The 19,565-nt window shown below is 37.7% G+C and overlaps 1 protein-coding gene across 3 annotated transcripts in view; it reads left to right on the top strand.

The window, feature by feature from the left end:
- The window catches only part of LOC105475841 (neuropeptide S receptor 1), a 232,641-nt gene that overhangs the window by 127,932 nt on the left and 85,144 nt on the right, over positions 1-19,565 (top strand). For all 3 annotated transcript variants that reach the window (XM_071095023.1, XM_011731389.2, XM_071095024.1), the window contains exon 3: positions 10,518-10,621. In XM_071095023.1, coding sequence (XP_070951124.1) covers positions 10,518-10,621 — 104 coding nt within the window. The remainder of the gene's footprint in view (positions 1-10,517; positions 10,622-19,565) is intronic.

Genomic DNA, 19,565 nt, shown 5'->3' on the forward strand with positions numbered 1-19,565 from the left:
ACAAGAATTATAGCTGACTTCTTGCCTGAAGCAATTAAAGTCAGAAGATAAACATATCTTCAAAGCCAGCTGGGGGGAAGACTATCACCCAGAATTCTATACCTAGCAAAAATACCTGTTTAAAATTAAGATAAAATAAAGACTACTCAAAATTTTTGTAATGGGAGAATTCCTTACCAGCAGACCTATACTTCAAGAAACACTAAAGAAAGTTCCTCTGACAGAAGGAATGTGAAACCAGACCAGAAATTTTATCTACACAGTGATATGAAGAACTCTGAAAATAGTAAAAATAAAGATTAATATTAAAAAACACATTTTTCTTAATTTTAAATGACTCTAAAATGTAATTGACTACTTGAAGCAAAATAGTAGCAGTGAGATTTATAACCCATGTAAAATGTAAATGTCTGATAGCAATAGCACAAAGTTTATGAGGAATTTGAATGTCTAAGTCTTCACAATATGTAAGAATTTGTATAATATTATATAAAACATCTAGTACTCAGTCTTTACTTGCTGCAGGGAAGATCAGTTTGGCAGGTCCAGCACTGGAATTACCATTTAGACTAGTTAGGAGACTGCAGAAGTTCAAGAAAGAAATCATCAGTACCTAGAGTATGCCAAATAATAGTAAGAACACAGAGAGGATTCAAATTTGAGATCTACTTAAAAAGGTAAAATAAGGAGGATTTGGTAACTGAGTATTGAGAGGTTCTGAATGTGAGGTAGAGGGAAGAGTCCACTGTGTATCATGGGTTCCTGGTTTGGGTGTCCCTAGCAGATAGTGGTGCCATCAAGTGAGTCTGAGGAGAGAGGAGGATAGGATCATTAATATGAAAAGTTAATGAGTTTGGATTTTAATTGGCGTTTCAGGCAATTTACATGTAATGTTATTATTGGTGTGTTTGGATTGAAATCTACCACTGATTTGTTGCTTTTATTTGTTCCATCTATATTTTTCTTCCTTTTTTCATTCTATTTCAGCCTGGATTAATTGAGCTTTTTATGATTTCATTTTGTCTCCACTATTGGCTTATTAATTATGCCTCTTTTCCTGTTTATTTTAATGTTGACCTAGGCTTTACAATGTACAAGCTCTCTACATTCCTACAGTTATTTAACATACATTTCTTCCTTGAACTTCTGCATAGTTTCCTAATTAAATGGTAATTCCTGTATTGGACCTAACAAATTGATCCTCCCTGCAGTAATTAAAGAAATCTATTTATAGTACATGTGTGAAGACATAAACATTCAACAACTCTCACAGTATAGAAAAACTACAACCTCTTTTAACTGGCATGTGAGACCCTAAAAGTCTGGATTCTTCTTGTTTCTGCAGACCCATTTTTGCAACTTCCTAGCTCCCATTTAGGCTTCAGCAACAACAAACCGATGTTTAATATACACAAGCCAAGTAGTTTCTCATCTCCATAACTTTGTTCATGCTGTCATCTGTGCCTAGAATCAATATTCTTCATTCCTTTCTCACCTGCATTCTAATCCTCACTGAAAAGTTCAGCTATTGCCTCGTTCTTGACTTCTTCCCTGTCGACCTGCATTTGTGCTCCAACTGGGAACCCCATTCATGTTTACAAGAAACCCTCAAAGGACAATAAAGCCTGTTGTGAGTCTACTTTGGCTTTTCTGAGTATTAAAATTTCCTAAGATCTTTCACAGGACAAATTTTGAAAAGCAAGTGTAATACACGGAGGTGATTAAGCCTTTAAAGTGTACCCTTTGTTCCCAAGGTCTTGTTAATTATCATTTAGGAGCAGCTTATTTGCAATGTACTCAGTTACTTAAGTAACTAAATAGCTTTTTACTGATCAGCATTGAACATCATTTGCTTAATAGCAACTAACAAATGCGGTGGCAGAGTTCCACCGATAGTCTACTTTCAGAAATAGGCTTATTTAAGATTGAGCTCCAGGGGAAAAATAGATTCTAACAGACTAGATTATTGTTATTTACATAACCACTTAGGTCTAGAGAAACAAAATAATCTTTCCGTTTTTCAAAATTAAGGAATCAGTAAGCCAAAAGAGATTATCCAAGTAACTCCCAAGTCCATTCCGTTCATTCATCCAGTCCATTTGTGCCAGGAAAATCTTCATGACATTCTTATTTGATCAGTCACAACCCACAGCTCTCGACTGCTCACGTCTGACCTTCTCAGTAAAGACTTCTCTTATAGCTTAGAACAGTCATAGGATTTTTCCTCTCCAAGCTTTTGACACTTTGGATTATAGATCCCATGTGCTTGCCAATGTTTTTGGTTGTTAACTATAGAAAAATAAAAAGCAAATACAGACAGGTGAAAGACTGGGAGGGTCACATAACCTTGTATGGTGAACTATACCATGTGAACAGTCAAGCAAAGCTTCTGGAGCGTGGGACATATTAGCTAGGTGTTGAAAGAAAAATAGGAATTCAATAGGCTGGGAAATGGAGGGAGGCTATTCCAAGCAGAGGGAATGCCTATCTAGAAGCACAAACGTATGATCAATATGGTGTTCAACATTGAAATGCCACATGGGGACCTGACAAGAGGTAGTTGTCTTAGTTTGTTTTGTGCTGCTATGATGGAATGCCACAGACTGTATAATTTATAAACAGAAATTTATTAGGACACAGTTCTGGAGGCTGGGAAGTCTAAGGTCCAGGTGCCAGAAAGTTCAGTGTCTGGTGAGGTCATTCTCTTCTTCCAAGACGGTGCCTTGCATGCTGCCTAGATCCTCACGTGGCAGAAGGCCAAAGGGAGAAAGAGGATGAGCCCATTCACTTTTTATAATGGCATTAATCTATTCATGAGGGCTCAACCTAAATGCTTCCCATTAGGCCCCAGTGTCACATTGGGAATTAAGTTTCCAACACATGAATTCTTGGGCACACATTCAAACTAGCATCGTGCAAGGCCAAATTGTGGAAGGCTTTTATTCTAAGCTGTGGGACTCAGACTTTACTGTGTTAACAGTGAAGCTGCAGAAAGGGCGAGATGCAATGGCTCACACCTGTAATCCCAGCACTTTGAGAGGTTGAGGTGAGTGGATCACTTGAGCCGGGGAGTTCAAGACCAGCCTGGGCAACATAGTGAGATCCTGTCTCTATGGAAATTTTTAAAAAGTAAAAGTTAGCTAGGTATGGTGTCAGGTACTGTTCCCAACTACTCAGGAGGCTGAGGCAAGAGCATCACTTGATCCTGGGAGGTTGAGGCTGCAGTAAGCCGTGATCACACCGCTGCATTCCAGCCTGAGTGACAGCAATACCCTGTCCCACTTCCCCCCAAAAAAAGATGCGCAAAGGGGAGATTTATCTCCCCAGTTTTCTAAAGGAGTAAAAGCAACCTCTGTGGGTGGAGTAGCCCCATAAATAGAAGGGTCCAAAAGAGAAAAAGGGCAACCAAAGTAGAGAATGAGGGGACGAGAAGAAGACAGGGACTCATGTCTGCACATTACGGAATAAAGGAGAAAAGACACAACATCAATCTAAAAAGAAATAAATGAAAACAATAAAAGGCAGTATTGACGGCAGTCCAACACTGACTTCTATAGTATGGGTTAAAGCCTAGCTTCACCTCTAACTTTCTCTGAAATCTTAAAATGTTCTAACTTCTCTTATTTTGTTCATCTATAAAATGCTGATTTTATCTCAGTTTGTTGTGAGATTAAATAGTTAATGATTCTAACTACTTAGAGCCTTGCAAAGGATATAATAACTGCTTAATAACCCCTCACAATCATGTTGTGTGTTCTAGAGAAGACAGGCTAAAGGTAGTAATTCTCTTTTAAACCATGAAGTCAACCTAGAGTTATATAAGATGTCACCACTGGGGGATGCTGTATGGTAGGCACATGAAACTTTTCTGTATTGTTTATTGTAACTTCTTGTGAGTCTCTAATTATTTCAAAATAAAAAGTTTTATTTTGCTTTGTTTTTCTTAAAGCCTTTTCAAACCACAATGGCAATTCATTCAAGCATGTGCTCAGCACTTGCTGCATGCCATACCCTGAGCTCCTTCTGTTCTAACGTTAATAAACCTCATTTTCCAATATTCAAAAAGCAATTAACCAAATGACAGTGTGACTTTCCATTTTTACTACTGCTCTTTAGCAGAAGCAAAGCAATAAAAATAAACTATTGGAAATGAAATTATGAGTATCCTAGATTAATCCCCAAAGTTGCAGTTTCTTTTGTTGTTCAGCTGTTTGATTTTCTAAGAGCCTGAACCCAGCCAAGTGCATACTCTATTTCTGAGCAGAGTTCTGTCCAGTTCTCTGTCTGACTAGAATTGCACAGAAACAACAAATCTCTCATAAAGCCTAATGGTGTTTCTCAACAGAGGCATGATTGGAATTCTGAGCTGAATAATTTAATACTAGGGTACAGCCATGGGTGGTACAGAAAAGAATCAATACTTGCTTTGTCTTTGTGTAACCAGGATGTATGTCTGCATGACAATAATGAAGACTCAATTTCAGCTCCCATTCACCCTTCCACAACAGCAGGGGCAGGACACCCTAGAGCATAAATAATCTGAACAACCCTGTGCTGAGGGCCTGCTGAAGATGCTTAACATCCCTGGCCCCATCCACTAATTGTCTGCCATCAATCACAACTTGACAGTTACAAGTAAATTGACTGTGTTCTCCCCATATGCCTGCCTTTCTCATTGTGTAAACACACTCTACCTCCATCTGCTAGTCACTACCAATCACTCTTGCCAAGATGGTGACTCCTCTTCTTGCCTGCTAGTCCCTAGACACAAAGAGTCCAAAGTGCCCCGGTGGCAGCCATAGCTTTTAGTTCAATGGGACCTTTGCTATGTTCCCTGGCAGAAGTACACTTCCTTTGGTGACCAGGACCTCCAACTTGAAGAGCACAGAGGTGCAGATGAAGAAGCGCAAAGCCCTTCAGTGGGTCAATGGGAGTGATGTTAACTGAGGCCATTTCTTCCTCTACCCCTTGATTCTAAGACCTATGTATACTTCCTGTTAGGGACCCAACACCATGAAGTGGGCTCTGATTTAACACATATGCTGCACTGTAAAGGATGGGACCCTAACCTTTCAGAGCATTACCTTTAAGCTGGCACTTCATATGTTCCTTTAGTAGTTCATTCTAGGGTTCTAAAAGTACAGCTACTTCTGTCTGGTGTAGTATGTAATACAAACAGTAAGTTCTAGGATCATGAGCCAATCCTACACCCCCTTCACTATTAAGTGGGTCCCCCAATCAGATACTATGTTGTGTGGATTTCCATTCTTGTTCAGTAATCTAAAAACCCCCAGATAATAGTTAGTTGTGTTGACTATGACTCAGAGATCAGGAAAGGAAAGCTTATACCCAGAATAAGTGCATCATTGGAAGGATGACAGCTGGCTGCTGCAGGATAGAGGGGACTCATTGTAGTCAACTTGCCACAAATCAAACAGTCGATCTTCTGAAGACCTAGTAACCTATTGAGGGCTCCTTATTGGTCTCTCTTATTAGCAAGTTGGATGCTCAAAATCAGCAGTAGCTAGATTTTCTAGGAAAATTTGTAGTCCATTGTATTGGCTAATGAGTAGTCTTGCTCTCTGCCACTGTGGCCACTCTATTCATGTGCCCATTATGCCAGTACTTAATCCAATGACAAAGCCTGGATAATGTCAACTGGACAAGTTATCTTGTCTATTTGTTTTTTCAGTGCTTCTTGTGTACTTGATGCTTTCCAATTAGTGTTAAATGCACAACACAAAAATCTTCACGCATTGTGTCCACTCCCATAGTCCCAACCATATGCCTCTGTCTCAGACTCTTGTTTCCAATCTCCAAGTCCCTTTCATTCAGGTCCCTGTCCACACAGCTAGACTATTGGCTACTGTGCAGAAACCTATACATATATTCACACCTTAGGCCAATTTTTCTTCCACTCAAAATAGATAACCATAGTCATTGCTTGAAGCTTCGTTCATTGGGAAGACCTTCCTTCTCCACTGTCTTCCAAGGCTACCTCATAATGCATCTCTACTTCAGTGACCATCTATTTTTGCTTTGCAGCTACATAGTGAACCAGAATTGTCAACCAGAATTGTCACCCAGAATTGGCCTTTTACCTCCCTTTCAGCTAGTCATGGAGAACACCCATATAACCACAAGTGTGAGCTGTACAAGGGCACTGGTACAACCCTGGTGGGTGACATGGAGGCATCTGTGCTACTTGCTCATGCAGCCTCCTCATGCCAATCTAGTCCCATATGGGTTTGATCCCAGATGTGCCATTTCCATTTTCCAGTGGAAGGCTGTGGAACACATCTGAGTGTATGACTTAGTGCATTGGCAATAATCTAGCTCATAATGGTCTGTTCCAAATACATTTGGTGCCCCATTATCAACCACTCCATCTTGACCAAGGCTCAGCAACATTCTAGGAACAGTTTCTCAAAAGGTGTACAACTTTATACCGAAAATGGATGGCATTGCTTCAGAGCTCTAGGGGCCTGCATTCTAATTCTTTCACTTGGGCATACAACAACTCCAAATTGTATATTTCCCCACTAACATATTCAGCACCATAGGGTCAGCCAGATCATATGCCCCAAGTAGTAGGGTTGCTTATACTGCAGTCCTACATGCTACAGAGTCCTTTCTTGCTCCAGGCCCACTCAAAGCTGTGAGACTTCTATGTAGTTCAGTATATGAGATGGAAAAATATTTCTACATGTGAAATGTGTTGCCTTCAAAACACAGGCCTACCAGGTATCTTGCTCTGTTTAATGAGATTGAGAATGTAAGATACAGTAATTTAACTTTTACTTGAAAATCCAGTGGTCGCAGTGGTGTTCTAGCAGCCTTTCACTACTGAACCACTAAAAACTTTACCAATGTGGTATGTTCCTGAACTTTCACAGGGTTTATCTCCCACACTTCAGAGTGTGTGTGTCCTACCAAGGCCTCTAACGTATTAGACACCTCTTGTTGACTCTTAATGATGTCTTTGATGCAAATGGATCAACGTGATATTCTACAGAATGTTCAATGGTCCATGTCTCTTCAGACCTTATTATGACAAATATTTGAAGAGGTAACATAGCCCTGGGCAAAGCAGAAAATGAACATTATTGTCTGTTACATGTGAATACAAACTCTGATTTTTTTGAATGTGTCTCTGTCTGGTTTTGGTATCAGGATAATGGCCTTGTAGAATGAATTTGGAAGTATTCCCTCCTCCTCTATTTTTCAGAATAGTTTGAGTAAGATTGGTATTAGTTCTTCATTAAATGTTTGGTATAATTCAGCAGAGTCACCATCCGTTCCTGAACTTTTCTTTATTGGAAGATATTTTATTATACGATATTGTTATTTGTGGCCAGGCATGGTGGCTCACACCTGTAATCCCAGCACTTTGGGAGGCTGAGGCAGGCGGATCACAAGGTCAGGAGATCGAGACCATCCTGGCTAACATGGTAAAACCCCATCTCTACTAAAAATACAAATAAAAAAATTAGCTGGGCATGGTGGTGGGCACCTGTAGTCCCAGCTACTCAGGAGGCTGAGGCAGGAGAATGGTGTGAACCCGGGAGGCGGAGCTTGCAGTGAGCCAAGATCATGCCACTGAACTCCAGCTTGGGCAACAGAACAAGACTCTGTCCCCAAAAGAAAAAAAAAAAAAAGATCTTGTTATTTGTTATTGGTTATAGTTTTATCTTGGTACATTGTATGTATCCAGGAATTTGTTCCTTTCTTCTATATTTTCCAATTTATTGGCATATAGTTGCTCAAAGAGGCTACTAATGATCCTTTGAATTTCTGCTATCAGTTGCAATGTCTCCTTTATTATCTCTAATTTTATTTGTTTGAGTCTTCTTTCTTTTTAATTAGTCTGGCTAAAGGTTTGTCGATTTTGCATGACATTTCAAAAATCCAACTTTTGGTTTCATTGATATTTTGTATTGTTTTCTTCATTTCAATTTCATTTATTTCTGCTCTGATATTTATTTATTTTCTTCTACTAATTTTGAGTTTGTTTTGCTCTTCCTTTTCTAGTTCTTTAAGATGCATCATTAGGTTTTTTATTTAAAGTTTATCTTCTTTTTCCATGTAGGCACTGATAGCTATAAAATTCCCTCTTTGTGCTCTTGCTGTATCCCATAGATTTTGGCATGTTGTGTTTCTATTATCATTTGTTTCAAGAAATTTTAAATTTTTCTTCTTAATGTCTTCACTGATCCACTAGTCATCCAGGAGCATATGGTTTGATTTCCATGTATTTGTATAGTTTCCAAAATTCCTCTTGTTATTGATTTCTAGTTTTATTCCATTATGGTCAGAGATGATGCTTCATATTATTTTTATTTTGTTTTAATGTTTTCAGGCTTTTTAGTGATTTAACATATAGTCTGCTCTCGAGAATGAACCATGTGCTAAGGAAAAGAATGTGTATTCTGCAGCTGTTGGATGAAATGTTCTGTACAAAACTATATAGTGCAGATTAACTCTCATATTTCTTTACCAATTTTCTGTCCAGTAGATCTGTCCAATGGTGAAATTGTGATGTTGAAGTCTCCAGCTATTATTGTATTGGGGTCTCTCTCTCTCTTTAGCTCTAACAATATTTAATTTATATGTCTGGGTGCTCCAGTGTTGGGTGCATATATATTTACAATTGTTAAATCCTCTTGCTGAATTGACCCCCTTTATCACTATATAGTAACCTTCTTTATCTCTTCCTATAGTTTTTGTCTTGAAATCTAATTTGCCTGATATAGTTATAGCTAGCCCTGCTCTTTTGTGGTTTCCATTGACATGGAATATCTTTTCCCATCCCTTTATTTTCCACCTATGTGTGTCTCATCTTTATTGGTGAAGTGTGTTTCTCGTAAGCAACAGATCACTGGATCCTTTTTTTTTTTAATCCATTGAGCCACTTGATGACTTTTGACTGGCAAGTCTCAGAGTCTCACTCAAAGTCTTTAATGCACCTGGGTATTCCTGATGGTTATTCAGAGCCCAAGGACTCTTTAGCTGGCAGGTGATGAATGCTGCCAGGACTATGTCCTTCCCTTCAGGGCAGTAGTTTCCCTTCTGGCCTAGGGCATGTCTAGAAATGCCATCCAGGAGCTAGGGCCTGGAAAGGGGGCCTCTCAGAGCTGACCAGTGCCCTCTCCTGTTGTGACTGTGCTCTGGGCTCAGTTCAGCACTAGAACTTGCTTGAAAGTTGTACTCCTTGTGGTCTAGACTGACTTTCCAGTATATTTAGAGCCCCAGAGCACTTGAGCTTGCAGTGGTAAGGCTTGTAGGAACTCAAGTTCTGACCACCAGGATTGGTGATTTCCTTTTGGCTAGAGCTGATATAAATGCTCCCTCCATGCGGGGGCATCAGCTGAGTTTGGTCCTGTTTTCTTTTATGCTGTAATAGGACAGCACTAAGTTCAGTGCCTCACAATTGCTGTGCTTTCCTCCTCTAGCACCTAGGAAAGCTCTCCATACCCTGCTGCCATTGCTGGCGATTGGGAGAGGGGTGGCATCAGAGATTTAAAATTGTTTATTTTCTACTTCTTCGGTGCCTCTTTCAGCAATATGAAGTTAAAACCAAGCACTGTGAGTGCTCACCTGATTTTTGGTTCTTACAAAGCTACTTTTTTGTGTGTGTAGATGGTTGCTAAATTGGTGTCCTTGCTGAAGGTGGAAGAGGGAATGATCAGTGGAGTCTTCTATTCTGCAATCTTGCCTACAGCACTCTTTTGAGAAAGATTCTGGATTATATGATAAATTAGTGATGTCTGTCATGGAGGGGTGAGGGGCAGTTTTTAGACATATAGCCTATTTTGCCATTTCTGCTATAAACATCTACACAGCTTGTACAATCTGTAACTATAGAATTGAGTACAGATGACCTGCCCACAAGAGGACAAATGTCCTGACCTTGGCCTTAGTTCCTCTGTAATTCAACCAAGTACATTAATTAAGTTGACAGATGATACACTTGCTGCTTTCCGAGGGCAGATATTGAAAGTGGAAAGGAGAAGAAAGCAAAGAAACCTGGGAGCAGGAGGACTGAGACTGGGTGTAAGGAGAAACAAGAGGTCCAATTTGCAAAATAATGGGTGTAGTAAGAGGAATCTTGAAGTATTCTCCAAAGATAACAATTTTGCTTTTCTCAATTTTGTCCTCTTCATTCTCACACAGTGCTGTCTTTAGTACAAACCTACTACCCTGAAAACTTCTGCTCTGTGACTTAAAAGGTCAGTTATGATTACTGTGATTCCTCTTCAGTCATTATTGAAATTCTTCCTAGGTGGTTACATTTAAGTGGTAAGAAGCTGCAATAATATAAGTCAAAGAATTCCTGCTTTGCTTTACTTTTCCTCAGTGGCCATCTAATAAATCAGGAAGGAGAAAAAAAGTGAACCTCTCCAGGATTTCATTTCTATTGTGGCTTAGCTGAAAATTTGAAAAACAAACAAACAAAACAAAACAACAACAACAACAACAAAAAACCCTGCATGTAAGCACTTGTATGTTTTTGTTAGATTCTTTCACAGGACTAGTCAACATCTTGACAGATATTATCTGGCGATTCACTGGAGACTTCATGGCACCTGACCTGGTTTGCCGAGTGGTCCGCTATTTGCAGGTATGTAACACCTTCCAAATGTGATGAGACAAACTGATACCACAGTTAGCTCTTAGATTTATTATAAGGAAAATAATATAAAACTCTGCATTCCTATGCATCAAACTGCCTGCTTTATCCTAGGTGGAAGGGCAATGAAAATTTGAAAGATTTTTAATGTATTTCCTTTGCTAAAAATAGTATCTACATAAAGAAAACACAAACAAGCAATGATAAGGATGTAAAGTATTCATATTTCAAATGTTAACTAAAAATGTCTGGATCAATATTAAGGATTTTGGCATATTGTGGATAATTTCCAAAAAAGTTTGTTAATTATATTTACCTTTTACTTCTCAAATGAACTCAACACTGGCTACTGTTCTTTTTTGTAAAACAAAGGGAATTTGTTAGAAAATAACTATTACTTATTGAATTACTGCCTAAATTATACTTTTTAAAGTATCTATTGGCATTTGAATTTCTTCCTCTCAAATTTCCTGTTTTCCTTTTGGAATGATTTTATAACTGAAAGACTTTTTTAAAATTTTTCCTAAGATCTATTTTTAGATTAAAGATATCCATGCTTGGAATGTCGATCTGCTTCATTGTAAGCCACATTTATGTATCATATGTATATTTGATTTAAAATATTACATATATACATATTTACATACATCCATACTCATATTTTTAACATGTGTTAGATGTTTATAATATAGATTTAGACACTTCAACTAAGTATGGAAAGAATGGATTATTTCATAACTGGTATTAAGTTTGATGTGTTGTTTCTGAGTTCTGAAAATTATTTTTTATTAATATATTTTTATTCTGATGCTAGTACTTCAGGTCTAAATTATCATAGCTTTATGTGTATATAATGCATTTCTAGAAAGCTTTATCCTGCTAGATTCCATTTGTTAGTAGAGTCTTTTAGGATCCTTGTATCTGTATTCATAAGTAAAATTATAATTCTTTTCATTGGTTTTATTATTTTCAGGTCTTGGTAATGAAGTTATTCCATATTCAGAAAATGAATATGGAATAGTTAAGAGTTACACTCTTCTTTTGTGCTCTGAATATAACCTTGAAAATTTGGTATGTCTGAAAGAGCCTTTACCATTATGTACGGCTAGTACTTTCTCAGGGGAAATTTTTAAAAACATATTTCAATTTCTTTCTGAGGATATTTGCTTCCTTGTAAATAAATGCTTTCAATTACTTATATTAGTAATCAATTGCTGAGACACAAATTATGACAAAACTTAGTGGCTTAAAACGATAAACATTTATTATCTCACAGTTTCTATTAGTCAAGAATTCAGGAACAGTTTGGCTAGGCAGATCTGGATAAAGGCTTATCAAAAGGTTCAGTCAGATGCTTTGTGGTACTGTAGTCATCAGAATGCTTGGCTGGGACTGGACAAGATGGATCACTCACATAGGTGGTAAATTAGTGCTGGTTTCAGTGGAATACTCAGTTCTCCACACGAGCCTCTCTATAGGCATGTTTTAGTGTCCTCACAACATAGTAGCTGGTTTTTCCAAGAATAACCTATTCAAGTGACCAAAGTGGAAGTGGCAATGTATTTTATGAACTAGTCTCAAAGGTCATACACCATCACTTTCATATGATTATTTTGGTTGTACAAATCAACTCAGATTCAGTATGCGGAAAGAAGAACCACAAAACTAGGAAGCAAGGATTATTTTCGACATGTTGGAGGTTGGCAACCACACTATCTTCATATTTTTCCAAAGCATTTGATAGCCTATGGTTTCTCCTAATTGTTAACTTTAAAATGTCTTCTTGATTTAGAAATATTCATGTCAGTAACATTTTTTCTAACTGTATCTACAATATAAGTGTTAAGATAATACTACATATAAAATGTATCTTTTGACATAGGGAAAATGATAGAGAAAGAAATTCTGATAATTCTCTCTTCTATAAAGAAAGCAAGAAAATTGGCAAAAATTATCAGAATCAAATTTGTAGGACTCTGGAAATTAACCAAAGACTTTCAATTACCCAGGGAGCATTTATTCAGGAAAATGGCTGAATCTCAGTGAGAAAAAAATGAGCTCTGTGGTGCTTTGGCTTGCATTATTCTCATTCCCCAGTATCCAACTCTGTAATAGCCTGAAAAAGTAATAGCACCCATTCATAGTGAAAACAAATTGTCTGGCAGCCACTGTAGAAAGCAAAACTGGGATAGAGCCCTTTCAAATTCCCAAGAAACTGCCATTATTTGACATGTCTGGCAGTTCTCTAGAAGACTCCACTTGCAAGGCTGTCTTTATTTTACTTAAATCAGAACTCACCCACTGTGAAAAACCTTTCTCCTCTGGGCATTTGTCAAAACAGTTACAGGCAATTGATTAACTTTGCTTATGACTAAGGTATTGGATAATGGTCAAGGAAAACACTAGACTAACCAAAGCTTTAAAACATAAGCTGAGTAATGAGCTATCCATAGGGGATTTGAAAATCTCTGACATATTCCCAAAAATCTAGAAGACCAGGTATATGCCCAGGACTGTGCTCATCCTAAGGAAGAAATAGAGAAGGCACTGAGCTGTCACCTGTGAATGACCTTGAGGCTTTGTGCAAGCAGGAAGTGAGGGCAAAGACAGAATTGTCAGTTGCCTGGCTAAGTGTCAAAATCATGCTCCAACATTCACCCAGACCTCCTCTGCAACGAATGGGGGAATTAATAATTTCTGAAAATCTATTTTTAGGTTAAGAAAATCTCTTTTTAGGAGCTATCACCAAGATCATGGAGTAGGAGATACTCACCTTTAACCCTCCAAAGCATTCAAGTATAAACAGCTATTCACAAACTAAAATATCCCAGAGAGGACTCAAGGGCCCATTAAAGAATTTGCAACAACATCGTGAAGCAAAAAACGGAGAATAACCACATAGAAAGAATTGCTGCTGTGATTGGCATACCTAAGAGGCCATGATTTGGCTAGGAACAAAGAATAAAGGTGGAAGCTATCAGTATTAGACACAGAAAGGACCAACATTGTCTCTAGTGGCCTGCTCCAAAGGAGACACTAGGATCTTTTTCCACTGAGTAACCAACAGTCATTCCTGCAAGAGAACCCCAGAAGGGGAGATGTGGCTATACCTCCCTTCTATACCCTAAGAAGGAGTTGCTGTTGAGCTACTTTGGGAATGGGGTCACCATCTCTCCCAACCATGTATAAGCTTCAGCCCTGGAGCCATGGCCACCCTGGGAATGCCCACACTCCAGACTGACAGTCTGACTACACTGGGCCCACCCATGTGTTTAACACCACAGCCAGCACCATTGTAAGCTAGTTAACACTCCAAGCCCCAATGTTAAACTCTGCCTGCATGTGTCCACGCTTCAGACACTGACTTAACCACCATAAAGAGCTATCCCCACCCAGGCCTCAGAGCCATTATAATTCTGTGCATACCTGTGCTCTCATTCTTGTCTCCTTGACTAATGCATATGTATACTATTACCAACACTACAGCAGGGGCACCTGTGCCCTGGGCAACAGCTCAGCCATAGAGAGCTATGCCTTGCCCCAACTCTGAAGCCACTGAATGACTGTGTTCTAGCTCCCACACTACTTTGCAGGTGCACCCATGCCTCACATACTATACCATGCAGCAGAAGGGGAATCTGCCCCTTGAGCACCAGTGTCATTACCACTGTAATCCCAGAGCCATAGTCTCTCCATGTGAGTCCATGCATCAGACCTCAGTTCCATGGCTACTCCATCAACATCACCCATCAGACACTGGTGGTACTGCCACTATGAGAGGCCCTACAAGCCAGACCTAGTACCAAGAGAAATCTTCTCAGTGCCAGCTTCCCCAGTGGGAGGAAAGATCAGAAGAACCTTAGCAGCCATCGCCACTGAAGACCCAATCAATTCTTGCTGCTACTGCCAATATTCACTGCTTTGGCCACTGAGGATCACTGCCAATAGCCACTGCTTTGGCCACTGAGGATCCTTATGATCTTTATCAACTCTGACCTGAGCTGAAAAAGCTACACAGAGACTACAAACCTGCACCATCACAGATGCTACACCACCCAACAAACCCTCCCCCATAGCGTATGGTCTTTCCATAGTGAACTAGCTCACAAAATCTGGAAGGTGATTCTTTTTGGTTTTGTTAATGTTTATTTTTCCCTTATGTTGATATGTGTGCATTTGACTGCTTTACTAAACACACACACACACATCAACATAAGGCAAAAATAAACATAAAAAAAGACACAACAACAAAAGAATACAGTAATTTTACAGTAACTGGCCCCAATGAAATAGAGATATATGCAATGCCTGACCAAAAAAATCAAAATAATTGTTTTAGGAAAGCTTAGGGAACTTAAAGTACAGAGAAGCACTTCAATGAAATCAGTAAAACAGTACAACCAAAACAAAGAATTAAAGAGAGAGATTGAAATTATTTTTTTAATCAAATAGAAATTCTGGAGCTAAAAAACATAATAAATGAAATAATAAATGTACTAGACAGCACCAACAGCAGAAATTATCAAGTAGACAAACTGTGAACTGAAAAACAAGTTATTTGAAAATATACAACTAAAGGAGAAGAAAGAAAAAAGAATGAGAAAAGATGAAGAAAGCATAAGAGATTTATGAGGCAGCATCAAAAGAGAAAATGTGCAATGCATTAGTCCATTCTCATGCCTCATGCTGCTATAAGAACATATCCAAGACTCGGTAATTTATAAAGGAAAGAGCTTTAGTTGACTCACAGTTCTACAGGGTTGGGGAGGCCTCAGGAAACTTACAATCATGGTGGAAGGGAAAGCGAACATGTCCTTCTTCACAAGGCGGCAGGAGAGAGAAAATGAGAACTGAGCAAATGGAGAAGCCCCTTATAAAACCATCAGATATCATGAGAACTTACTATCATGAGAATACCATGGAGGAAACCACCTCCATGATTTCATTATCTCCCACTGAATCCGTCCCATGACATGTAGGGATTATGGGAACTAAAATTCAAGATGAGATTTGGGTAGGGACATAGCCAAACTACATCATACAAGTTATAGGAGTTACAGAAGGAGATGAGAGAGGAAAAAAAAAGAGAGATTATTTAAAGAAATAATGGAAGAATAGTTTGCAAATCTGGGGAAAGATATAAATATCCAGGTACAAGAAGTTCAAAAGTTTCCAATCAGATTCAATGAAAATAAGACTATGCCAAGACATATTATAATCAAACTGTCAAAAATCAAAAACATGGAGAAAATCCTGACAACAGCAAGAGAGAAGAAGCAAATCACATATAAGACAGTTATAACAAGGCTAGTAGAAAATTTCTCAGCAGAAACCTTGCACAGAACAGGAGAGAATAGAAGAACATATGTAAGGAAGGAAAAACAAACTGCCAACCAAAAATATTTACCCAACAAAACTGTCTTTTACGAATCAAGTAGAGAGAAAGATTTTCTCAAACAAACAAAAGCTGAAGGAGTTCATCACCACCAAACCTATTTTCCAAAAATTCTACACAGAATTCTTCAAGTGAAAGGAAAAAAAAAAAGAAAGCTAAAGGAAAAAAAAAGAGCAAGCTAATTAATGACATGAAAACATATAAAACTATATCACTCACTGTGAAAAGTAAGTACATTTACAATACTCTAATACTGTAATGGTGGTGTGTAAATCAGTGACATCATTAGGATAAAGGCTAAAAGACAAAACTATTAAAACTAACAATAGCTACAATATGGGTATACCTCAGAAATATTGTGGATTCAATTCCAGAATGCCTACATAAAGCAAATATCACAATAAAGCTAATCACACAATATTTTTGTTTCCCAGTACATATAAAAGTTATGTTTACATTTTACTGTAGCCTATTAAATGTGCAATAATATGTCTAAAAAGTATATATGTTAATTTAAAAATATTTAATTTCTAAAATAAAAAGTTAACAATCATCTGAGCCTTCATCAAATATTGGCCTTTTTACTGCTGGAAGGTCTTGCTTTGATGTTGATGACTGCTGACTCATCAGAGTCGTGGTTGCCAAAGGTTGAGGTGGCTGTGGCAATTTCTTAAAATCAGATAACAATGAAGTTTGTTGCATCAATTGACTTTTCCTTACACATAAAAAATTATCTGTAGCATGCAATACTGTTATATAGCATTTTACCCAGAGTAGAACTTCTTTTAAAACTGGAGTCAGTTCTCTCAAACCTTGCCACTGTTTTTATCAAATATATTTATGTACTAGTTTAAATTATTTGTTATCACTTCAGCAATGTTCACAGCATTATCACCAAGAGTAGATTCCATCTCAAGAAATCACTTTCTTTGCTCATTCATAATAAGCAACTGCTCATCCATTCAAGTTTTATTAAGAGAATGAAGCAATTCAGTCACATCTACACACTCCACTTCTAATTCTATTTCTCTTGCTATTTCCACCACATTTGCAGTACCTTTCTCCAGTGAAATCTTGAACCCATCAAAGTCATTCATGAGAGTTGGAATCAACCTTCTAAACTCCTGTAAATGTTGATGCATTCACCTTCTCCTATAAATCATGAATGTTCTTAATGACATCTAAGTAGTGAGTCCTTCTGGAAGGTTTTCAATTTCCTTTGTCCTGATCCAGCAGAGGAATTGCTATCTATGGTAGCTACGGCCTTACAAAATGTATTTCCTAAATTCTTAAATAATAAGACTGGAAAGTCAAAATTACTCCTTGATCTATGGGATGCAAAATGGATGTTGTGTTAGCAGAAATGAAGACAAGTTTAATTTTTTTTGTTCGTCTTCATCCACGCTCTTGGGTAGCAATGTGTATTGTCAATGAGCAGTGATATTTGGAAAGGAATCTTTTTATCTGAGCAGTAGATATCAACATGGAGCTTAAAATATTCAGTAAACCATGCTGTGAACAAATGTGCTGCCCTTTAGGCTTTGTTGTTTTGTTTATAGAGCACAGGCACAGTAGATTAGTCTAATTGTTAAGGGCCCTAGGATCTTTGGAATGATCAATGAGCATTGGCTTCAACTCAAAGTCACCAGCTGCATTAGCCACTAAAAAGAATATCATCATGTCCTTTGAAGCTTTGAAGCAAGGCATTGACTTCTCCTCTTCAGCTATAGAAGCCCTAAATAGCACCTTCTCCTAGTATTTGACTGTTCGTTTCCACTGAAAAACTATCGTTTAGTGTAGCCACCTTCATCAGTTATCTAACCTTGATATTCTGGATAACTTAATGCAACTTCTATATTATCACTTGGTGCTTTACCTTGCATGTTTATGTCACAGAGACAACTTCTATCCTTAAACCTCATGAAACAAACTATGCTAGCTTCAAACTTTTCTGCTGCAGCTTTCACATCTCTCTCAGCCTTCATAGCGGTGAAGAGAGTTTGAGATCTTGCTCTGGATTAGGGTTTGGCTTAATGTTGCAACTAGTTTGATCATATATTCAGACCACTATACTGTCTCCATACCAGCAGTAAGTTTGTTTCATTTTCTTATAATTTGTGTGTTCACTGAAGTAGTCATTTTACTTTTCTTCAAGAAATTTTCCTTTACATTCACAACTTGGCAAACCAGCCCAAAACCAAGCTTTTGGCCTATCTTGGTTTCTGACATGCTTTTTCTCACTGAGCTAAGTCATTTCTAGCTTTTGATTTAAAGTGAGAGATGTGTGACTTTTCCTATCACTTGAATACCTAAAGACAATTTCAGGGCTATTTACTGGCCTAATTTCAATATTACTGGGTCTCAGAGAATAGGAACGTCTGAGGAGAGGGAGACAGATGGAGGAACAACCAGTTGGTGGAGCTGTCAGTATGCACGCAACATTTATCAGTTAAGTTTGTCACCTTATACAGATGCGGTTTACAGCACCACAAAACAATTACAATAGTATCATCAAACATCGCTGATCACAGAGAGCCTTAATGGATCTAATAATAATAATAATAATAATAATGAAAAAGTTTGAAATAACCAAAATATGACACAGACATGAAGTAAATACATACTGTTTGAAAAATGACAGACTTGCTCAACACAGGGTTGCCACAGACCTTCAATTTGTAAAACAAATGCACTATCTGTGAAGAAAAATAAAGTAAATCATGACAAAATGAAGCTTATTTGTAGTGTGTTAAGGGATATACTATATAAAAGAATTTAAATTGTGACATAAAAAACTAAAATGGGGGTGGTAGAGTAAAAGTGTAGAGTTTTTGTATGTAATCAAAGTTAAGTTATTATCATTTTAAAATCACTGGTTATAAGTATAAGACGTTCCTTTGTAAGTCTCAAGGTAACCACAAAGCAAAAGCTGCAGTAGATACACAAAAATTAAAAAGGAAGGAATGAAAGCATACCATTAGAGAAAAGCATCAATCACAGAAGAAGACAGAAAAAATAGAGGAAAGGGAAAAAATACACAAAGCAGAAAGAGTGGAAGACAGAAAAAAAAATACATGATAGCCAGAATACAATTATCAAAATGACAATTTAGGGCACATATAATTGAAAGTAAACAGATGGAAAAGGATATTTCATGCAAGTGGAAACCAAAATAGTGAGGGATTGCTACACTTACATCACATAGAATAGACTTTAAGTAAAAAATTGTAAAATGGGGCACATAAGGTCATTGTATAACAGTAAAAGGGATTATTTCATCAGGAAGAAATATCAATTGTAAATATATATGGACCCTACATTGGATCACCTAAATATATAAAGCAAATGTTAATAGACCTGAAGAGAGAAATAGACAGCAATAAAATCATAGGTCTTCAAAATCCCACTTTTAATAATAGACAGATTATCTAGACAGATAATCACTAAAGAACCATTGGACTTAAACTACACTTCAGACCAAACGGATCTAATAGACACATATGGAAAATTTCACCCAGTGGCAGCAGAATATATAATCTT

The sequence above is a fragment of the Macaca nemestrina genome, chromosome 4 (genome assembly GCF_043159975.1).
Source record: "Macaca nemestrina isolate mMacNem1 chromosome 4, mMacNem.hap1, whole genome shotgun sequence".
Classification (NCBI taxonomy): domain Eukaryota; kingdom Metazoa; phylum Chordata; class Mammalia; order Primates; family Cercopithecidae; genus Macaca; species Macaca nemestrina.